Here is a 22,775-nt window from a genome sequence, read left to right on the forward strand (position 1 = left end):
GCCCTTGAATCTCACGGATTCAAGGTAGTTCTTATTGTCACACCGTGACAATTTGGTATCAGAGCTCAATTCTGGCCAAACTACTGTTAACTCATGGCGAAAGGAACCCACATAAAAAACATGGAGTCCCAGTTGCAACTAGTTAGCTCCTCCATGTCTGAATTCCAGAAACGAGTCGATCAATTGGAGTCGGGGACTGGGTGTAACCATGACGCGATCATGGCACTTGACCATAGGGTTGAAGGCTCCATAAGTGGGTTGGAAAGAAGGTTGGACGGAACGCTGGCCTAGATGCGAGAGGAGATGATGCAGATGAGGGAAGAATTGGGCACCCAACTTTGACAGTTTATGTTGATGTTTACACGTCAAAACCCAATTAGTATGGCCCCAGAATTCCCTCCTAGAGATAGAACAGAGCCTCACTTGCAAAACAATATAGGCAATCTCACGCCTGTAATCCCAGATATGGGGAGTGGACATGATGACGAGATGGGGGCAATGCATCATAGAGATCGTGGAGAACAGGGACATCGCCAACAACTGGGGTTTCCCTTGCCCCGAATGGAGATACTTGTTTTTGAAGGAGACAACCCCCCCCGTTGGTGGGTGTGGAAGTGTGAGAGGATGTTTGAATGGTATGACATACCAGAAGTTAGGAGAGTTGCCTTAGCGATTGCCTATTTTGATGATGTAGTGGATGCTTGGTACCAGGGTTGGATCAGTGTGAGGGGTCAACCTACGTGGGGAGAATTTACTGAGAAACTATGTGAAAGGTTTGGGGAAAGGAGTATGATCAACATTATTGAAGAATTTAACAAACTCAGGCAAGTGGGAGAGTTGAAAACCTACTTGAAATGATTTGAGGAGCTTAGGTCTCTCATGAGCAGCCAAGACCCACACCTGTCTGAAGCCTATTTTGTGTCCAGCTTCTTGAGTGGCCTCAGTGATGATCTAAGGCCAATGGTTAAGATGATTTGACTTAGAACGGTGCAACAAGCAGTGGAGAGTGCTAGGTTACAGGAAATGGTGGTGGAGGCATTGATGAAAAAATAGAGGCAACAAACTAAAGCTATGACAGTAGGGACTTCCCACCAAGGCGGGAGAGGAGTAAGTCGTGAGTGGACAGGAGGCAATATCGGAGTAAGGCCACAGGCGATGCCCCAGTCAGGTGGTAGGAACAATGACCAGAGGAGACAACCCGGGCTGTGTTTAAAATGCGGGGATAAGTATTTTTCGGGGCATCAATGTAGGCGTCAACTTTTTCTTTTGGAGGGAAGTTCAAGAGCAGTAGGAGAAGAAGAAGGAGATGAAATTGAAGAGTATGAGGAGTCTGGGAATGAGAACAATGGGGAGATATCGTTCCATGCATTGAAGGGGGTGACCGACAATAAGATAATTAAGGTGGAAAGGAAGGTAAAGGATAAGAGCTTGTTGATTTTAATAGACAGCGGAATCACCCATAGCTTCCTTGATGAGGATATTGCCAGAAAGTTGAAGTGCTCGTTCTCGAACACTCAACCCCTGAGTGTGACAGTAGCTAATGGGGGCAAGGTACTGAGCAATTTGGCTTGTTATGGGTTTAAGTGGGAGATGCAAGGAGAGGGGTATGAAGCGAATCTTAGGTTGTTGCAATTGGGAGGTTGTGACGTGGTGCTTGGGGTTAACTGGATGAAAAGGGTGAGCCCCATAAGTTTCGAGTTCAATCGGATGGAGGTCTCCTTTGATAAGGGGGGAAAAAGGATGACACTAAAAGGAGGAAGGGAGACTGGTACATGTAAGATGATAACCGGGAAGAGGTTGCATAAAGCCTTCAGGAACAATTGGAGCAAATTGACTCAATTATTTTCAATTGTAGTTGTGGAAGAGGGATGGGAGAAGCTGGTGATTGGCGAACTAAGCCTGTTAACCAGCTGTCCTCAAAGGAAGATTGGCCAGGTACACTCAACACCTTATTGATGGATTGCTATTAGAATTTGGGGACCTCTTTGTTGAGCCTAACACCTTACCACCCACCCATAACCTGGATCATTTCATCAACTTTAAGCTTAATTCCGAACCCATAAACATTAGGGCCTACAGGTATTCGCCAACCCATAAATTAGAAATCAAAACAATGGTGAAGGAAATGCTAAACCAATCCTTCATAAGACCCAACCATAGCCCATTCGCCTCACTAGTGCTCTTAGTAAAAAAAAAGGATGGATCCTGGCGTTTTTGTGTGGACTACCGCCAATTAAACGCCATAACCATAAAAGACAAATTCCCTATACCCCTAGTAGAGGATCTAATGGATGAACTGCACAATGCAACCATTTTTTCCAAGTTAGACCTTCGATCCGACTACCATCAGATCAAAATGAAGCCTGAAGATGCCCATAAAACCACCTTTAGAACCCATCACGGGCACTTTGAGTTCTTGGTGATGCCCTTTGGGCTCACCAACATCTCGACCACTTTTCAGTCTCTCATGAACCAAATATTCGAACCTTATTTGAGAAAGTTTGTACTAGTGTTATTTGATGACATTCTTGTGTTTAGCCCCATCTTGGACTAGCATTTAAAACACTTGAGAACCACCCTAGAGGTCCTCCGATCCAATCAGCTCTTCATCAAGAGGTCTAAGTGTTCCTTTGGCCAATGGCAGGTGGAGTATTTGGGTCATTTAATATTCGGAGATGGGGTTAGAACATATCCAAAGAAGATAGAAGCTATGCTCAATTAGCCCAAACTTGGAACATTGAAGGCATTAAGAGGATTCCTCGGTTTAACTGGCTATTACAGGAGGTTTGTAAAAGGATATGGAGTGTTAAGTCAGCCACTAACAGAACTCTTGAAGAAGGGTAATTTCAAGTGGGGAGAGGAGGCCGAAGAAGCTTTCCAAAAGCTTAAGGAAGCAATGGGGGCAGTTCCAACTCTAGGGTTGCCAGACTTCAATGAACCCTTTACATTTGAAACTGATGCTTGCGGGGTCGGCATAGGGGCAGTCCTATTACAGAAGGACAGACCACTGGCATTTCTGAGCTAGGCCCCAAGTGTAAGACACTTGGGATTAAGTATCTACGAAAATGAGTTCTTAGTGGTGTTGATGGCTATAGAGAAATGACGGCACTATCTAGAGAGCGGGAGATTCATTATTAAAATAAATGATGAGAGCCTCAAGTTTCTACTACAACAAAAATTACATACTCAGTTGCCAAAAAGGGGAATGGCCAAGTTGATGGGGCTCGATTATTCGATACAATATAGGAGAGGCAAAGAAAATGTGGTGCCCGATGCACTATTAAGGTGCCAAGAAGAGGGTAGTACTTCAGCAATCACTACTGTAGTACCAGAATGGTGCCAAGAGGTTGTTGACAGTTATGCTAATGATGAGCAGTTGAGAAAGATATTGGAAGAAGTTGTGGTGATCCCTAGTAGGGCGGACGGCTACACCTTAACAGAAGGGACGTTGAGGTACAAAGGGAGGATTGTAATTGGGGATGGAGGAAACCTCAGACATAAAATATTGCAAACTCTACATGAGCCACCAGTGGGTGGATACTCCAATATTCAAAACACCTACCTTAAGGTTAAGCATATATTTTATTGGCCTAACTTGAAAAGGGATGTCAAGAAATTTGTGCTAGCGTGTGACATATGCGAGAGGTGCAAGTTGGAGAATGTGTCCTACCCTGGTCTCTTACAACCCCTGCCTATACTGGACAGAGCCTGGACTAGTGTAGCCGTGGATTTTGTCGAAGGAATGCCTAAGTCAGAAGGAAAAGATAGTGTTATGGTGGTGGTGGACTGGTTTACCAAATTTGCTTAGTTCATCATGTTAGCTCACCTTTACACGGCCAAGGAGGTGGTCTGGGTGTTTATAGACAGGGTTGTGTCCCAGTATGGTGTGCCGGGGACAATTGTTTCAGATCGTGACAAGGTATTTACAAGCCACTTATGGCAGGAGCTAATGGGATCTATGGGAATTCAGCTCAATATGTCAACAACCTACCATCCACAAACGGATGGACAAACAAAACGAGTTAAGCAGGTGTTGGAAACCTACCTAAGGTGTATGTGTATCATGTAGCCCAAGCACTGACATAAGTGGCTGGCCTTAGCCTAATGGTGGTACAATTCCACTTACCACACGGCCTTAAAGATGTCTCTCTTTGAAGCATTGTATGGGTTTAAACCCCTGCTGCTGCCAGCTATAGGAGGGTAGTTTATAGAATTGTCGGTGGATGAATATCTTCAACAGAGGAAGGGAGTCTTGTAACAATTGAAATAGGAGTTGGCCTCTGCTAGGAATAGGATGAAACAGTTCGCGGATAGAAAGAGGAGTGACGAGGAATTTGAGGTGGGTGAACAAGTATACTTGCGACTCAAGTATCGGGATTTGAAGTCCATCATTCAGGGTCCAGTCACTAAATTAAGCCATAAGTATTTTTGTCCGTTCACCATAACGGACAAAATAGGCAAGGTGGCCTATAAGCTTCAGCTACCGGAGGGGACCAACATACTTCCAGTTTTTCATGTATCTCTCCTAAAGAGATCCTCCGAGATTGAGCAGATCAACCCAGCCTTGCCCATATTGCCTAAGGAGAAGGACGAACAAAAGGAACCAGAAGCTATCATGGACAAGAGGGTGATTTACAACCAAAGGGGCTCCCCTCATCTAAGTCTTGGTAAAATGGGGGTAGGAGGGCACTCACGACAACACCTAGGAGTATCTGCCGAGCTTACTACAACGTTTTTCAAGAGCTGCAAGTCTCCTTAGCGTTTCTTGAGGACAAGAAACATTCTAAGGGGGGGAAGTTGTCACGGACATGCCACTTTTAAATTTTTGCTTTTTATGTTACTGTTAGCATTATTATTCCCTGCTACATTGTGGCTTCTTTATTTTAGTTATTGTATTTCAATTCCAGCTAGCAGTCGGTTAGAGTGTCAGGCCACGTGTGAGGCCTTAGGAAAAGGACAAAAGAATCTGTTTAGGAAAAGGACAAGGGAATCGGTTGTAACTGTTGGGAGGGTGTGATCCACTACATCTGAGCCCACTCGAGCGAGTATATTAACTCTCCCAACCTTGTGGGAGAGGGCATGAAATGAATAGAACTTTTCTCCATTACTCTCCCTTTACTTTCTCCCTGTTCTCGTCTTCTTCTCCCTCTCTTTCTCTCCCTCCTTTTTGCTCTCACACTGTCTGCCCTTGAATCTCATGGATTCAAGGTAATTCTTATTGTCACACCGTGACACATATGTCCTCCAACACCTACCCACCCTTCCAACCTCAATTACGCATGCTCAACTCATTTAAGAAGTGGTTCTCATTACAATTTCAATGTAATCAAATCCTAATCAAAATCCACGTTGATTGGTGTTTTAGAACATGCATATGACTAGCTAAAGCATACTAAAAGTTGGTGCATTCATTCTTTAAGTCCTTCAAAATCACATTTGAAATTGTTATGACCCCAGGAGCAATAAAGGGGTATTATTGTAATAGGGTGTAATAGTTTGTTAGGAGATATTTTTTGCAATTTGTTAAGAACACATAGGTGCTGTAGGAAATCAATTAAGGAACTAGCTGTGCCTATAAAAAGGCCACTTGTAAGAGGATGGGGTATCTGGTGAAATGAAATGAAATTCCTTACTTTCTAATTCTCTCTATCCCTTTCTCAATTCTCTCTAATTCTCCCTCCCTTTTTTATTGATTTCTCTCCCTCCTTAAATTCTATCATTCTAATTTTTCCCCCTAATTCCAATCACAACCATAGCTAACCCTAGGAATGTGACAAATGGTATTAGAGCGAGGCGATCATCGACGGTGATTTTGACCCAGATCAGTGAAGCTTCATACGGTGCACGACTGTGTGTGCTACGGTGTGCTGCCCACTTTGATTGGAAGGCATTGTGTGTGCTGTCGTTTTGATCGAAACTACCCACCGATCAAATTTGTTCTAGTTAATTGAGCGATTGAACCCATCGCAGTTGCTATCCGATTTCGGAAATACTAGGCGAGAGTAGATCCTTGGCCACTGACTCCTTCTGCTTGAGTTAATTGAGTGGCCCTTCTTCGGTTGCTTCACCCTTCTTCCTCCATTACCAAAATAAAACCCTATACCTCCCTCTCTATCTCCATTCTAATTCAACCAACAAGAGCTCTCTCTCTCTTGAATTCTCTTGCTGATATACTTCTTGTTCCCATTGGGGCAAAACCCTCCAATTTTGGCTCTGAATTTTGGGTTTTGTGCGTTCGAATTTAATCTTTGAGGGGGGCCTTTCTCTAACTCCTCTGTGTTGCTCCTAGGGTCATGATAGAAATTAGCTTTAGGCAAGTTTCAAAATTTCTTTGAGACAGTCAATCCTACAGTTGACTAACGTGTTTGATTGTTTGCCCCTTCTAGCTTCAGTTGAGGCCAAATAGTTGATTGATCTATCATTAGCTGATCTATCTTACTTTTTGTCGTACATATTTGATTGATCAATCGACTTTTGTTTAATTATCAACTTTGCTCTGGTTTAGCCAATCCAAAGTTGACTGTTCGCTCAACTTTTTTAAGATACCTAGACCTCAATTCACTCCTTTCGATCCATACAGTTTTGTCAACCGTCTATTCAAATTAATCCTCATCTAGAAGATTGATTTTGTTCTTGGGGCAAATTTAATAGATTGTTTTACATCTTTTTTGAGGTTGACTTAGCATCACCAATGGGGTGACCTTTTTGCTTTGGGTGTTCATTCAGTCTAAACTAGACCAGATTTGCACTAGATCGAACTGGATTGGAACCATAATTTTTGAAAAATCCTTGGACCAAAGACTGGACAAAGGTAAAGAAAGACTGAACTGGATCAGATTGATTTGGTCCAGTCTGATCCGACTGTTTTTGTTTTTAATGAACATTTTGAACAAAAAAATATACACATTACATATATTAATAGTTAAAAAATAAATCTTTCCAATTATAAAATTAAAAGAAAATTTACTACTAAGAGTATTACACATAAAATTAGCTAAAAAATGAAAAAATCTATGGATCTTATGTCTTCTACTTACTGGAGAGGTGATGATGGGAAAATTGGTATTGGGTGGTCAATGTGCTCTTTATTTATATTGTGAGCTTCTAATCTCTAGGGATATTTGCTCTTCTTTTATGCTATGTGTTGTGATTCTCTAGAAGAATTTTTGATTGAGTGTTGTATGGTTATGAGAGTGCTGGTGAATTGTGGTGTATCAGTTTTGCCGAGTCTTCATTTCAATGCTTTATTCCAATCTTTTAGATGAAGTCACTCTTCGAAATTTGTTTTGGTTGTTGCATTTTTTGGGAATCCATGTTTTGGTGGTGTTGCTTGTTTATTTTTATGATTTATGTGGACTAGCTATCGCGCGTTGTGCTTGGTTCTCCTTATGGCTGTCTTTTATCAAAAATACATATAATATTATTCTATAAAGTTTAAACATCCCTAAATCTTATATACATATTATAAAATAATTAAATTACACTTTCGGTCTTCAGTCCAAAACCAAGACTGGACCAAATTGGATCAAGATCAATTTTTTTTCAAATGCTTGAACCGAAGACCGGATCGAAATGTATTCAGTCATGTACTGAACTTGATTTTTTGGTTCGGTCTTCCAGCTCAGACCAGAATTTGAACACCCCTAACTTTTGCTAGTGCTATTCATGGAATGCTTGGAACGGCCAAGCTCGTGAGAAGTGGCTTCAATAGCAGTCAAGAACATAAAGCACTCTCAGTTTTGTTCATTGACAGCACATTGCTAAGTATAAGAAAAAGAGTAGCTTGGCATGCTAAGTACTAGGGAAAAATATGCACTACAGAATGCAACAAAAGTAAATAAGATCAAAATCCAACTAATCTAGATATATTCAAATTTTCTATGGAAAGAAGATAAAGACAAATCTAATAACTTGGCTACTGAAGGAGAAATATTCTATGATTTTTTTTTTTTTAATTTCTATCAATCTTTCCCCTCGTTCATTGTGTTAAACTTGATTTTAAGAATAATTGAATGGCGAAGGATGTGTCACGGCTGGTCTGAGACAATGGTCGGCTTTCTAATTCCGATAGGTTAGAAAGCTTAAAGCAACGCAAGAACAGAGAGGTAGAAGGGGGAAGGATACGTTAGAGAGAGAGAGAGAGAGAGAGAGTTTGGGAGAGAGATTCCGTATTCAATTCATTCATAATCCCCCAAGATAACCTTTGGAAGAAGATATACCCAGCCGTGAGAGATAGGTCCGCTGTAGCAGATCCTACTCCCTAATTCTGTTACAACCAACCCTTTTGTCTTTTTCCTAGCCACTATGTGTGGGGCCTAGGGCCAACAACTTCTTAACAGAAAATGACAGCATAAAATCTAACAATTACAGCAGCAAAAAGAAATAACATGAAGTTACAGCAATAAGGGAATTCAGAATAGGTAAATGGAATCCTTCTCGTGACAATTCTCTCCCCCTAACAAATTTCTTGTCCTCAAGAAATCATAAGGAGGCTGGCAACTCTCGGAAATTGCTTGAGTAAGTCGGGCAAGTATTCCCATGAATTGTTCTCAGTCGTCCCTTCCTTCCATTTCACTAACACTTGCACGAGTGGGGCTCCCTGATTGTAGATTACCCTCCTATCTAATCTGGCCTCTGGTTCTTCTCTTCTATTTTCTTCTCTAGGAAGGGAGGGTAGTGTTGCCTCCACCAGCTCAGTTCCTACTGCTTTCTTCAAGTGTGAGACGTGAAAAACTGGGTGAATTTGGGATTCTTCCGGAAGTTGCAATCTGTAGGCCACCTTTCCCACCCTAGCCACGATAGTAAAGGGTCCAAAGTACCGGGGGCTGAGTTTTGATACTTGCCCTCATGTAATAGATTTGATATGGGAGTGTTTCAGCCTCAAGTATACCTTATCTCCTACTGTAAACTCTCAATCACTCCTCTTCCGATCAGCTACTTGCTTCATTTGGTTTTGGGCGGATGCCAATTCTTGTTTCAGTTGTCGTAGTACCTCTCTCCTCTGCTGTAAGTATTCCTCCACTACAGCCGCAGATGTATGATTCCCTAAAGCCGGTAAAAGAGGTGGCTTATACCCAAAGAGAGCCTCGAAGGGTGACATTTTGAGGGAGGAGTGGTGGCTTGAATTATACCACCACTGGGCTAAAGTCATCCACCTATGCCAAGTCTTGGTTTGTAGGATACATACACACCTTAAATAGGTTTCCAAACTCTGATTCACCCTCTTGGTTTGACCCTTCGATTGAGGGTGGTAAGCTGTGGACATATTCAACTTAATTCCCAGTGCCTTCATAAGTTCTTGCCACAGTAGGCTTGTAAAAATCTTATCACGGTCAGAGATTATCGTTTTAGGGACCCCATGTATGGCTATCACTTGATCCAAAAAGACCCGGGCCACTTCTTTGGTGGTGTAAGGATGGGCCGGCCCTATAAAGTGGGCAAACTTGGTTAGCCGGTCTACCACTACCAAGATGCTATCCTTCCCTTCCGATTTTGGTAACTCTTCAATAAAATCCATTGAGACACTCGTCCAAGCCTGTTCGGGAATTAGCAGAGGCTGCAATAGTCCTGGGTATGCGGTATTTTCATACTTGCATCTCTTGCAAATGTCACAAGCCAACACAAACTCCTTTACTTCTGTTCTCAACCTCGGCCAGTGGAATAGCTGTTTTACCCGAAGGTATGTATTTTGAATTCCAGAATGTCCTCCCAATGGAGATTCACGTAGGGCGTGCAAAATTTTTCTCTTGAGGTCAACACAATCACCTACCACAATTCGGCCTTCATATCTTAGCAACCCATCCACCAAAGTATACCCTTCACATTCTTCTGATCCCACCACCACTCTTTCCGGCACTTTCTTCACCTTCTCGTCACCCTCATAGCTTTGTATTACCTCAAGGCACCAATCTGGAATTACAGCAGTCATGGCTGGGTTATTGCCTTCTTCATAACATCTTGATAGGGCATCTGCGGCCCTGTTTTCCTTGCCCTTCCGGTACTGGATTGAGTAGTCCAATCCCATCAGCTTAGCCATCCTTTTTTTCTGTAGCTGGGTTTAAAGTTTCTGTTGTAGTAGGAACTTCAAACTTTCATGATCGGTTTTAATCACAAATCTACCTCCTTCTAAGTAGTGTCTCCATCTATCCACCTCCATTAAAACAACAATGAATTCCTTCTCGTATATGCTGAGCCCTTGGTGTTTTGGGCTCAAGGCTTGGTTGAGGAAAGCCAACGGCCTCCCGTTTTGCACTAAGACTGCACCAATACCAGTCCCACTTGCATCCGTTTCCAGCACAGAAGGTTTAGTGAAATCTGGTAGCCCTAGTATCGGCACCTTGCTCATGGCTTCTTTTAGCCTCTCAAAGGCTTCCTCTGCCGCAATTCCCCAGCTGAATCCTCCTTTCTTAAGCAGCTCGGTGAGAGGTTTGCTAATGGTTCCGTAGTTCTACACAAACTAGCGGTAATAATCGGTTAACCCTAGAAATCCCCTTAAGGACCTCACCGAGGGCGATTTTGGCCAAGACATCATAGCTTCTACCTTCTTTGGATTGGTGCTCACCCCTTCCTTGGAGATAATGTGCCCCAAATACTCTACTTGTCCTTGTCCAAATGCACACTTAGATTTCTTAATAAAAAGCTGATTAGATTTGAGGATGTCAATGGTGGTTTTAAGGTGAGTCAAGTGTTGATCAAATGTAGAGCTATAGACAAGTATGTCATCAAAGAATACAAGTATAAATTTTCGAAGATATAGCTCAAAAATTCTGTTCATGAGGGATTGGAAAGTGGCTGGGGCATTGGTGAGCCCAAATGGCATTACCAAGAATTCAAAATGCCCATGGTGTGTCCTAAAAGCCGTTTTGTAGATGTCCTCGGGTTTCATCCTAATTTGATGATACCTGGAATGTAAATCCAGCTTAGAAAAGTAGCGGGCATGGTGCAGTTCATCCAAGAGGTCCTCCACCAAGGGTATAGGGAATTTATCTTTGATAATTATGGCATTAAGCTGTCGATAGTCCACACAAAATTACCATGAACCATCTTTCTTTTTAACTAGTAGGACGGGAGAAGCGAAAGGACTTTAGCTAGGTTGAATGGTTGCTTGTTGAAGCATCTCTCTAACCATCTTTTCAATCTCATTCTTTTGGATTGGGGGATAACGATAGGACCTATCGTTGATTGGTTCTTCATTTGGTTTTAGATGAATTGAATGGTCAAACAGTCTGGTTGGGGGCAGGGATTTAGGCTCAGCAAATAGATCCTCATAACCAACCAGCAATTTATTTATAATTTCTAAGTAGTGTACCTGGTCGAGGCTCCCCTAGGGTGTGCTGACGGTTAGGCCGAACTCCCTTTGCATCATTGAATCCTCTACTCCTCCTTCGATGGCCACCATTGAAAAGAAGTGTGCCAGTTGATTCCATCTTCCTTTGAATACCTTCTGCAGCCTTTTTCCAGAGATCATCTGGCAGGATCCGATCTCCTTGTTACCCGATAATGTCATCCTCTTCCCTTCCTTCTCAAAAGATACCTCCATTTTGTTGAAATCAAAGCTGATAGGGCTTACCCCCTTCATCCAATCTACACCCAGAACCACGTCACATCCCCCCAATTGTAGCAGTCTCAAATCTGCTTCGAATTTTTCTCCCTGCATCTTCCAACAGAACCCATTGCAGGATGACCTGCTCAACACCTTTTGGCCATTAGCCACCGTCACACTCAAGGGAGGTGTTCTCGAGAGTGAACACTTCATTCGCCTGGTCCTGCTTTCATCTAGAAAGCTATGGGTACTCCCACTGTCGATTAGGATCATGAGATCTTCTTTCGGGGCTTGTCCTTCCACTTTAATGATCTTGTTGTTAGCTACTCCCTTCAAGGCATGAATGGAAATCTCACCATTATCTTCTTCCTCCATGATCTCACAATCCTCTTCCTCCGCTACTCCTTCTTCCTGTTCTTCATTTTTTTCCAATAGAAGAATCTGCCTTCTGCACTGGTGCCCGACATGATACTTATCCCCACAGCGGAAACAGAGGCCAGCTAACCTCCTCTGCTCCCTTAATTGATCCCCAAACGGTGTCGAGCCCGAGCCCGTTCCACCCCTATTACCATTGTTAAACCTTGCTGGATCTCTACCATACCCCTTACCTCCTATAATAGAGGCTCCTGTCACCATTCCCCTGGTTTGCTGCCTCTAGTTTTTGAGTAAAGCCTTTACTGCTAGCTCTTGTAATCGAGCACTCTCTGCTACTTGTTCTATCATGCGAGGTCTCAACACCTTAACCATCGGTCTCAGCTCCTCGTTAAGCCCACTTAAGTAGCTAGACACAAAGTAGGTTTCTGATAGATGCGGGTTGTGCTGGAGCATGAGTGATCTTAATTCCTCAAAGCGCAACTGATAGGATTCCACACTCCCATTCTGTTTAAGTTTGTTGAACTCTTCTATGATATCCACCATGCTCCTTTCCCCAAACCTTTCACACAACTTCTCTGAAAATTCAGCCCAAGTACAGTCTCTTCTCCGCCTTATGCATCCTTGATACCACGCGTCAACTACCTCATTGAAGTAAGCTGATGCTAGTGGCAACCTCTGTTCGTCGGGAATGTTATACCAATCGAACATTCTCTCACATTTTCGTAGCCACCATTTGGGATTCGCTCCGTCAAATGTGGGAATGTCTACTCGAGGCATGGGGAATCCTGGTTGGTGGATATTACCCATGCCATTTCCTTCCCCGGGAAGTAACTCCTCCAGCTCATTCTCGTGTTCGCCCTCGATTCCCACCGCATCTTGTCTATCAGCTCCTCGATTTCTTTGAAGAATCGGTTCCATTCTCTCCCTAGGAGGAAATTCAAGAGAAATACTTACTCGGTTTTGTTGTCCAAACATCAACATAAACTGCTGCATTTGAGTAGCTAGATCCTCTCGCATTATGGAACCTTCAAGTCTTCGTTCCAGTCCTTCCATGGAACTTTCCACCTTCCGATCCATTGTCGCAATCGCATTGTCGCAATCGCTTCGTGACTCCGATTAACTCCTAACTCCAACTGTTCCATACGGTTATTGGTGTCGGCTAAAGTCGAGCTAAATTGTTGCACCTGCGTCTCCAAGGCCTTCATCCGGGTTCCCTCCGCCATTGACTTAATCTTAGCATGGCTGGGGATGGTGGCTCTAATACCAAATTGTCACGGCTGGTCCGAGACAATGGTCGGCTTTCTAATTCCGATAGGTTAGAACGCTTAAAGCAGCGCAAGAACAGAGAGGTAGAAGGGGGAAGGATACGTGAGAGAGAGAGAGAGAGAGAGAGAGAGAGAGAGAGAGTTTGGGAGAGAGATTCCGTATTCAATTCCTTCATAATCCCCCAAGATAACCTTTGGAAGAAGATATACCCAGCCGTGGGAGATAGGTCCGCTGTAGCAGATTCTACTCCCTAATTCTGTTACAACCAACCCTTTTGTCTTTTTCCTAGCCACTATGTGTGGGGCCTAGGGCTAACAACTTTTTAACAGAAAATGACAGCATAAAATCTAACAATTACAGCAGCAAAAAGAAATAACATGAAGTTACAGCAATAAGGGAATTCAGAATAGGTAAATGGAATCCTTCTCGTGACAGGATGGGCCTATGGATTGGGTATCGGTAGTATTTTGTCCTTCCAAATTTGGAAATATTGTTTAATAACATTCAGCTATACGTTTTTGTTGAGTGTCAAATTTTTGCCTTGATTCAAATAGGAAAGCTAGAGAGTGGGAAACAGAAGTGTGGTCCTAATAAGTTTTCTATTCGAAAGAATATTTCAGAACCCAACTTGCCAAATATGTTAAGGCATAACTTATGTAAATGTTTTTTGTGATTTTTTTTTTTATTGTTGTCAGTGTCTTTTATTATCTGAAAGGGGGAAGTTACTAGTGTGCGATGCTTTATTATTTAATATTTTGTCATGGTTTCCAGTTGTAACTCATCTTTGCATTTGTATTACAGAGATTTGGCACTGCAGAAGAGGATGCTTACCGAAGGGATTTAACGATTAATAGGTATATTATATTCTAGTTATACTTCCCATTTGGTGATGTATCTTAATAAATAGGCAAACAGTAAGTGAAGGTTTTGCTAGTTTTGCTGTTATGTAAAGCACATTGCTTGAATTTTGTGCTCTCTTTTTCTCTCTTGTCAAAGAGGAAGCAGCCAATCTTGTTCTTATTTTTCGGACAAGATTAGACCAGCAGTGATTGGGATTGATTGAGTGGCAGTGATTGGGATTGATTGATTGGTAGTGATTCCAGCAGTGATTGGGCATAAAAAAGATAGATTGCTGTATATTGGTTTCCTAAAACCAAGGATGTGTCTTCTAGAAGATAGATTGCTGTATATTTCTATGATTTGTTGTATCCTAAGTTTCCAAAATCAGATTTGGAAACTTTCATATAACTTATTTTTAGAAACTTCCTAGTTTGGTAGGAAGTCTTGTATATATTTTTTCCTAACCCTCCAAAGGGAGAATAAGATTGATAGCCATTTTTTTACGTCTTTCTTGACATCTCTTAATTGGTGTTTTGTTATAATTTGTTTTTTTCTAGATATGACTTTCTGATAGCATTAATTCAAGTCGTTTGATTACCAACTCATAATGTACATTTTCTGACTAAATTGTTGTAGTCATTAAAAATCATTTTGTACTGTCTTTGGCAGCTTGTTCTACAATATAAATACCAGTTCTGTAGAAGACTTTACTGGAAGAGGTTTGTTTGATTTTTTTATTTTATTTATTACTTTTTAAGTGTTTGTATTATGCTGCTTTCCATTTATCCATTCCAGGGATTACGGACCTGAAATCTGGGAAAATAGTCACCCCCTTACCTCCAAAAGAGACATTCTTGGATGATCCCTTGCGAGTTCTTCGAGCTATTCGTTTTGGTAATTCTAATTCTCTCTCTCTCTCCCTCCTATTATTGCCATTTTTTGGGGGGTGTTTTGTACTTTAAATACATGAAACTAGTTGTTCACCTATTGAAAACATCTTTTAGCCAACTTCAGTTGGTTGAAATTTAATGTCCAACTCTTATGTGCACTTTTATTCTTCTATTCTAGTGTTCTATTTGCTCCTATCAACTCTAATACCATATTGCATTAATTATATGATAATGCACTTTTTTTTTCTTTTTCTTGTGCTTGTATTTAGTAAAACCTACGAAGCTAGACATTATGTGTCATTATTACTACCTTAAATTATACCACGAGTCTCCTTTTGTTCTGTCTATTGTTTGAAGTGATGGTTCTTGTAAACATGTGTTAAGCCTCAGATTTGAGGCTTATGCAATTCGGTAATTAAGCAACCGTAGGAATTTGAATTGAGTAAGAGAGAGAGAAAGAAATAGAATTAAGGGAGAAATTGAGAGAGAGATTGGAGGGAACAAAATTAGAGAGGGAAAGAATTATGTCCAATTCATTCATAATTCTCATCCTCAGTGCCTATTACCTTTTATAGGCTGCCTATGGTTATAACTGTTCAAGTACAAGTGGCTTATAGCTCTACCCGCAAGGTACTACAACTTTTATTACATTCATTCGCCTAGTGACAACTTTACCCCCAACCTACAAATTTCATTCTCACCCTTGGCCCTTATTTGGGTCGTAACAAATTTCCCCCCCATTGAAGCCTTTCTTGTCCCCAAGAAAGGATAGGAGATGAGCTGCTCTGGGGTATTGTTTCAGCAACTCTGGACGGTACTCCCAAGTAGTGTTGTCTAGATGTAGGTGGCTCCATTAGACAAGTACCTCTCTTAAGGGTAGTGTGTCCTTGTAAGTAACTCTTTTGTCCATGATAGCTTGGGGCTCCATAGTTACCTCTTGGTCCTCGTGCACCGTAGGAAGGTTTTGGCTGGTTGTGGCTGTTGGTTCCACCGCTTTTTTAAGTAGCGATACGTGGAACACTGGATGATTAGTGTTTCCCTTGGGCAATTGTAGCCGATAAGCTATCTTGCCTATTCTGGCCAGAATTGTATAGGGTCCAAAATACTTGGGACTCAGTTTAGATACCGGGGTTGTTAAAAAGGAATGCTGGAGAAACCTCTTGACTTTCAAGTAGGCCCTGTCCCCCACACTGAATTCCCGAGCACTTCTTCCCTTATCCACTATTTGCTTCATTTTATTTTGAGCTGTCATAAGTTCTTTCTTCAATAGTTGGGTTATCTTCTCGCGTTGTTGTAGGTAGTCCTCCATTGCAGATACAATGCTAGGAGAATTCATCAGGGTAGGAAGGGTGGGAGCCTTCTACCCAAATAATGCTTCAAATGGAGATCTTTTTAGTGCACTGTGGTAGTTAGAATTGTACCATCATTGTGCCATAGACAACCATCGATTCCAACTCCTCGGCTTGGCAAAGCACATACTTCGTAGATAAGACTCTAGGCATTGATTAACTCTCTCCGTTTGTCCATCGACTCCGGGTGGTAGGTGATGGATATGTGGAATCTTACTCCCAATCCTTTGAACAACTCTTGCCAAAAGTGGCTGGTGAAAATTTTATCTTGGTTAGATACTATTGTCTTGGGGACCTTGTGTATCTTTGCCATCGTATCTAAGAATTGTCTCGCTACCTCTTGGGTTGTGAATGGGTGAGTGAGGCTCACAAAGTGAGCAAACTTGGTTAATTTGTCCACAATCACCATGATTACATCTCTGCCCTCTGATTTAGGCAACCCTTCAATAAAATCCATAGATATCCCCTCCCAAGCTTGTTCTGGGATCATAAGTGGTTGTAATAAGCCTAGTAAGGCCACTTGTTCATGCTTGCATCTCTGGCAGGTGGGACAAGATAATACAAACTCCACTACTTCCTTCTTAAGCCCTGGTCAAAAGAATAATTGACTTTGTTATAAGTCGCTCAAATCCCTGAATGGCCCCTGAGGGGTGAGTCATGGAGGGACTGTAGAATTCTGCTTTTTATTCCTTGATCATTTCCCACCACTATCTTGCCCCTATACCTAATCAATTCGTTTGATAGTGTGTATCCCCTACTTCTCGTTGGATCCATGGCCAGTTGCTCCTGTAACCCCTTAAGCCATTCAATATTTTGATAACTGTCAGTAATCTCCTTCACCCAATCCGGTATCACGGTGGTAATGGCATTACAACAGACCCCTTATTCCCTTCTTGAGAGTGCATCAGCCACTTTATTCTCCTTCCCTTGCCGGTAGTATATGGTGTAATCCAGTCCCAATAGCTTGGTTACCCCTTTCTTTTGCAGCTGGGTGTGTAGCTTTCGTTGCAATAAGTATTTAAGGCTCTCATGATCAGTTTTTATTATGAAATGGTTACCTTCGAAGTAATGTCTCAATTTATCGACTGCCACCAAGACTGCTAGTAACTCCTTATCGTAAACACTTAGTCCCATATGCTTCTAGGCTAAGGCTTGATTGATGTATGCTAACGGTCTCCCTTCTTGCATGAGCACTGCACCCACTCCCATATCACTAGCATCGGTTTCCACCACGAAAGTTTTTGAGAAATCCAACAGGGCTAGGACCGGTGCTTGAGTCATAGCCTTCTTTAGCGTTGTGAACGCTGCTTCTGCCTTTGGACTCCATTGAAATTTATCCTTCTTGACTAATTCTATAAGGGGCTTATTGAGTACCCCATAATGATGAACAAACCTCTGGTAATATCCTGTCAATCCCAAGAAGCCCCTTAATTCCTTTACCGTGGAAGGCCTTGGCCAATCTGTCATTGCCGATATCTTTTTTGGGTCTGTACTAACACCTTATCTCGAAATTAGGTGTCCCAAGTATTCCACTTCTTTCTTGGAAAATAGACACTTAGACATTTTAACATATAGTTGATTGAATTTAAGGATCTGAAAGGCTGTCCTTAGGTGGTTTAGGTGTAGTTTCAGGTTAGGGCTATATATGAGGATGTCATCAAAGAACACAAATATGAATTTCCTGAGGTATGGCGCAAACAGTTGGTTCATCACGGCTTGAAAAGTGATAGGGGCGTTGGTAAGCCCGAAGGGCATTACCACAAATTCATAAAGGGCTTGGTGGGTACAGAAAGCTATTTTTGGGATATCCTTAGGGTGCATACGTATTTGGTGGTATCCCGATCTTAGGTCTAGTTTAGAAAAGATAGTTGCTCCATGTAACTCATCTATCAGGTCTTTTATGATCGGTATAGGGAATTTGTTCTTGATGGTGAGATCATTTAGCTGGCGGTAATCCACACAAAACCGCTAGGTCCTATCTTTTTTCTTAACTAATAGGACTAGTGAGGCAAACGGGCTCTAGCTGGGTTGAATGAGAGAGGATGAAAGCATTTGCTTCACTTGCTTTTCTATCTTAGATTTTTGCACAGGTGAATAACGGTAAGGCCTGACATTAACGGGTTCCGAGTTGGGTTTAAGGGGAATAGAATGGTCTAGGCTTTGGTTAGGAGGGAGTAAGGTAGGTTTAGCAAATAGATCCTTAAATTCAGTCAAGAGTAAATGGAGGGAGTCTAGTGTAGTTACCTCATCTTAGGGCAGTGTGTTTGCAACTGTCAGTGTTTCCTGGTTACTCCTGTCATTGCTTTCTTCCTCTACTATCTCTCTTGCTTGAATAGAGAATAATTGAGAGATCTGAACTTTCCTCTGCTTCCATAATTTATGTAGTTGTTTCCCCAAAATGAGTTTGCATTCCCCTGTCTCCAAACTCCCTACTAGAGTTAGTTTTTCATCATCCACCTCTACTGTAACCTCCAATTTGTTGAAATCAAATGTCAGAGGACTAACCGTTCTCATCCAATCTACCCCTAATACCATATCACATCCTCCCAATTCTAGGATCCTCAGATTCATTGCAAACTCTTTCCCATGCATGAGCCATTTGAAGTCCGCATACCTGTAATGGCTGTACATTTTGTCACCATTGGTGACAGTAACAGACAATCGAGTGGTGGCCCTTAATTCACACCTCAAATCATTAGCGGTGGCTTCATTTATGAAGCTATGTGTGCTGTCGTTGTCTATCAGAATCATCAGCTGCCTTTTCCCTGCCTGTCCCCTCACTTTAATGATTTCCCCGTAGGCTCCCCTTTTAGAGCATGGAATGATATCCCTCCACCTTCATCTTCTACCACTGCTTCCTCCTCCATTTCCTTTACTCCTTCTTTATCTTCCCCTTCATCGTCCTCCTCCCCTTCTTCTCTGCCTTCCATCTTCAATAGCTGCCATTTGCACTGGTGATTGGGCCCATACTTATCACCACATTTGTAACAGAGTCCCAACTGTTTTCTTTGCTCCATTCTAGTTTCTCTCACCCTGTTATAATTTGTTATAGGAGGTCCCAATGTTAATCCAGCATTCGTTCCCCTCACATTCAACCCCGTAGGATGAGGGGAGTTCATGCTACTCCTAGGCCATGCCTTGCCTTTGCCAAAAATGGCTTCTAACGTCAACTCCTGCAATCTGGCCTTCTTCGCCGCCTGCCTAACTGTGGTAGGGAACATCATCTTAACCATGGATCGTAGTTCTCCCTTCAAGCCACTCACGAAGTTGGATACAAAGTACTGTTTCGTGAGGTGTGGTTGTGCAGTCCACAATAAGGCTCTCAACTCTTCAAATTTGTCTAAGTATTCAACCACCGAGCCTGTCTATTTTAACATCTTAAATTCTTCAATCACATCAAGCATATTCTTCTCCCCAAACCTCACGCACAACTCCTCCACAAAATTGTTCCATCCTGCCTCCCCCTCCCTGGCTTTAGTCCATCCTTGATACTAGGAGTCGACAGTATCATTGAGATACGCCGCTGCCACAGTTACCTTCTGGATCTCAGGCACATTATATAATTGGAAAAACCTCTCGCACCTACAGATCCACCACCTAGGCTTGGATTGGATCCGTCAAACAGGGGAATCTCTTAACGAGGCATGGGCGTATGATTAATGACTTGAGAATTTAGGCCCCTTACTGGTACTCCCGTATCCGCCTTTGATGGCTCACTTGACTCTCCTAATTCGCCTGGTCGAGGTAGTATCCCATGGTTGGGATCTGTCATCGACCGTGGTGGAAACTCAAGTGGAAGCCTGAATTGTGGAAGAGCAGAGAGGATATTGAATATGCCGTGGATTCTCTGCCTGTATTGGTCGATAGTCTCTCTTTGCTTCTCCAATTCTCGTTGCATAGCTTCCTTAGTGGCAGCTTGATCTTCCCTTCTTTGTGCAAGTGCTTCACGAGTCTGGTTCATTCCAAACTCCAACGCCTCCAAGCTCGTCTCCAGCTGCTTCATGTGTGTGCCTTCGGCCATTGATTCTACTCGACTGGTTATCGACTTTGATCTCCGAGGACATTCGGCTTTGATACCAAAATGTTAAGCCTCAGATCTGAGGCTTATGCAATTCGGTAATCAAGCAACCGTAGGAATTTGAATTGAGTAAGAGAGAGAAAGAAATAGAATTGGAGGGAGAAATTGAGAGAGAGATTGGAGGGAACAGAATTAGAGAGGTAAAGAATTATGTCCAATTCATTCATAATTCCCATCCTCGACGCTTGTTACCTTTTATAGGCTGCCTATGGTTATAACAGTTCAAGTACAAGTGGCTTATAGCTCTACTTGCAAGGTACTACAGCTTTTATTACATTCATTCGCTTAGTGATAGCTTTACCCCCAACCTACTAATTACAATCTCACCCTTGGCCCTTGTTCGAGTCGTAACAACATGTGCCTTTGTCTCAAGAAGGTTGTATGTGTTTGGGAGCATGTTTTTTATTCTCTTTGTGATATACGGGTTTAGGGTTTATTCTCTCTTCTGGCTCTGATACCAGAAGAGACCAGAGACAGGGAGGAGCATGAAGTATGCTTGGACACAAGGCTTAACACATCTCACAAGCACGCCTTTCTAGTCCCAGCCTTTTACATGCAATTCCACCTCTAGCCTTTCAGGATCATGAGGTTGGTAGAGGGGATGTTTTGATGCAGAGGATCCTCAAGAGAGGCAACTGCAGAGCATACTTGTTTCACTACTCTGTTCACGATTTTAACATTACTAAAGAGAGGCTAAGCAAAGGACCAGAAAGAGGGTTTAGAAAGCCATGAACAAGAAATACAAGTATTTTATTTTTGGAATTCGATGCCTTACAAAGGGGGCAAAGCTCTCCTTAGATAGGGGAGGAGAAATGCCTTGCCACTTACTGTGAGCATCACTTGCTCAATAAGACAAAGACACAATAATACAAAGATATTGTGAGCATCACATGCTCAATATGGCAAAGACACTGTGATGCTTATCTGAAAGATACATGCACACTGACAGAGTCACATGCAGACTTGACACAGTCTAGTAGATTCCCACAAGTACCGACAACTACTTTAATAATACACAGAGAAAATCACATGTCTAACAATAATGTTAGGCTACGTCATCCATGACGCTTGTTAACAATCTCGGGCTTAGTGAGTGGGTTGATCTTTGTAATGGGCCTGGTTTATGGTGTACCAAGGTTGCATTCTGGTTCGATCCCTAATGTTTGCTCGCCATGTTCCAAATACTTTATGGGGTGAAGCTATTCTAATAGCCACCTATCTCATAAATATGTTGCCTTCTAAACCACTTAACTATTGAATCCCGTTGAGCTGTTTACTTCCTGTGTTTCCCAAAATTTGCATTCTAAACTCACTGCATTCCAAAGTGTTTGGTTATACTACCTTTGTCCATAATCACAACCTCACTGCGGCAAACTTGATTCTAAGGTACTCAAAACGTATTTTTGTTGGGTACTCTCCCACCCAAAAAGCTTACAAGTGCTACTCTCCTTCCACTCACCAATTTTATGTCTCTTGTGATGTATGTTTCTTTGAATATCAGCCTTACTATCCCAATGCTTCTCCTCAGGGGAGACCTCTCATGAAGATAATCATTGGGACCCATCTATTTCACTTTCTATTTCTTTTTCGATTTATCCATCCAATGTTCCTTCACTTGAACTATCCTCACACCCTTCATTAGACCAACCTGAACCTATAAAACCTACTGCTGAACCACAATCAATTAAGGTTTACTCAAGAAGGCCAAAAGCTCCTCCACACATCCATTCATTTGAACTAGAGCCAAGTCTTGGTTTGGAAGAGGCTGGCACAGTTGATGACCTTGATGTTCCAATTGCTATAAGAAAAGGGGTAAGATCGTGTACCAGACATTCTATCTCCAACTATCTGACCTATTCTAAGTTGTCTCCTAAGTACAGGGTCTTTACCACTATCATTGATAATGTGGAAATCCCTAAGACATTCAAAGTGTTCTTGTGGGTATGAAATGGATGTGAGGATTTGTAGGGATGAGTAGGATGATGAGAGCATGGATGTTTAGCATAAACACAATGTTCACATTGAAAGGAAGTAAGATCTTTATTGATGAATAATTTTGGATACAAAGTTCTTGAATAATTGAAACTAGGGTGGCCTAGTTGTTTATGCCCTAACAAAATATCACAATGAGAAATGGTAGACAATGAAATAGGATTGAATGACTTATCAGTCAATGGAGGAACCACACTTGAGAAGTAGTATGGGCCATTTTTCTTCTCAATACTACCAACCATCCTCCCCAAAGACGAAGTCCTGAAATACACAATAGGTAGGATAGAATGTGATTGTATAATTGAGATCTTTAGTCAATTTTACTAATACAAAGGGGATTGCATTTAAGACGTGGAACATGAAGAGTATAAAACAATGTTATTCAAGTAGAAAAATAGTGCCTCAACCAGCCACACTAGTTACATTCCCATTAGCAATTGCAA

The 22,775-nt window shown here is 42.0% G+C and overlaps 1 protein-coding gene across 2 annotated transcripts in view; it reads left to right on the top strand.

The window, feature by feature from the left end:
• The window catches only part of LOC127786617 (tRNA nucleotidyltransferase cca2), a 122,253-nt gene that overhangs the window by 25,176 nt on the left and 74,302 nt on the right, over positions 1-22,775 (top strand). For both annotated transcript variants that reach the window (XM_052314123.1, XM_052314124.1), the window contains exons 4-6: positions 13,985-14,037; positions 14,693-14,742; positions 14,819-14,917. In XM_052314123.1, coding sequence (XP_052170083.1) covers positions 13,985-14,037; positions 14,693-14,742; positions 14,819-14,917 — 202 coding nt within the window. The remainder of the gene's footprint in view (positions 1-13,984; positions 14,038-14,692; positions 14,743-14,818; positions 14,918-22,775) is intronic.

Source organism: Diospyros lotus, chromosome 12 (assembly GCF_014633365.1).
Source record: "Diospyros lotus cultivar Yz01 chromosome 12, ASM1463336v1, whole genome shotgun sequence".
In the NCBI taxonomy this organism is placed as follows: domain Eukaryota; kingdom Viridiplantae; phylum Streptophyta; class Magnoliopsida; order Ericales; family Ebenaceae; genus Diospyros; species Diospyros lotus.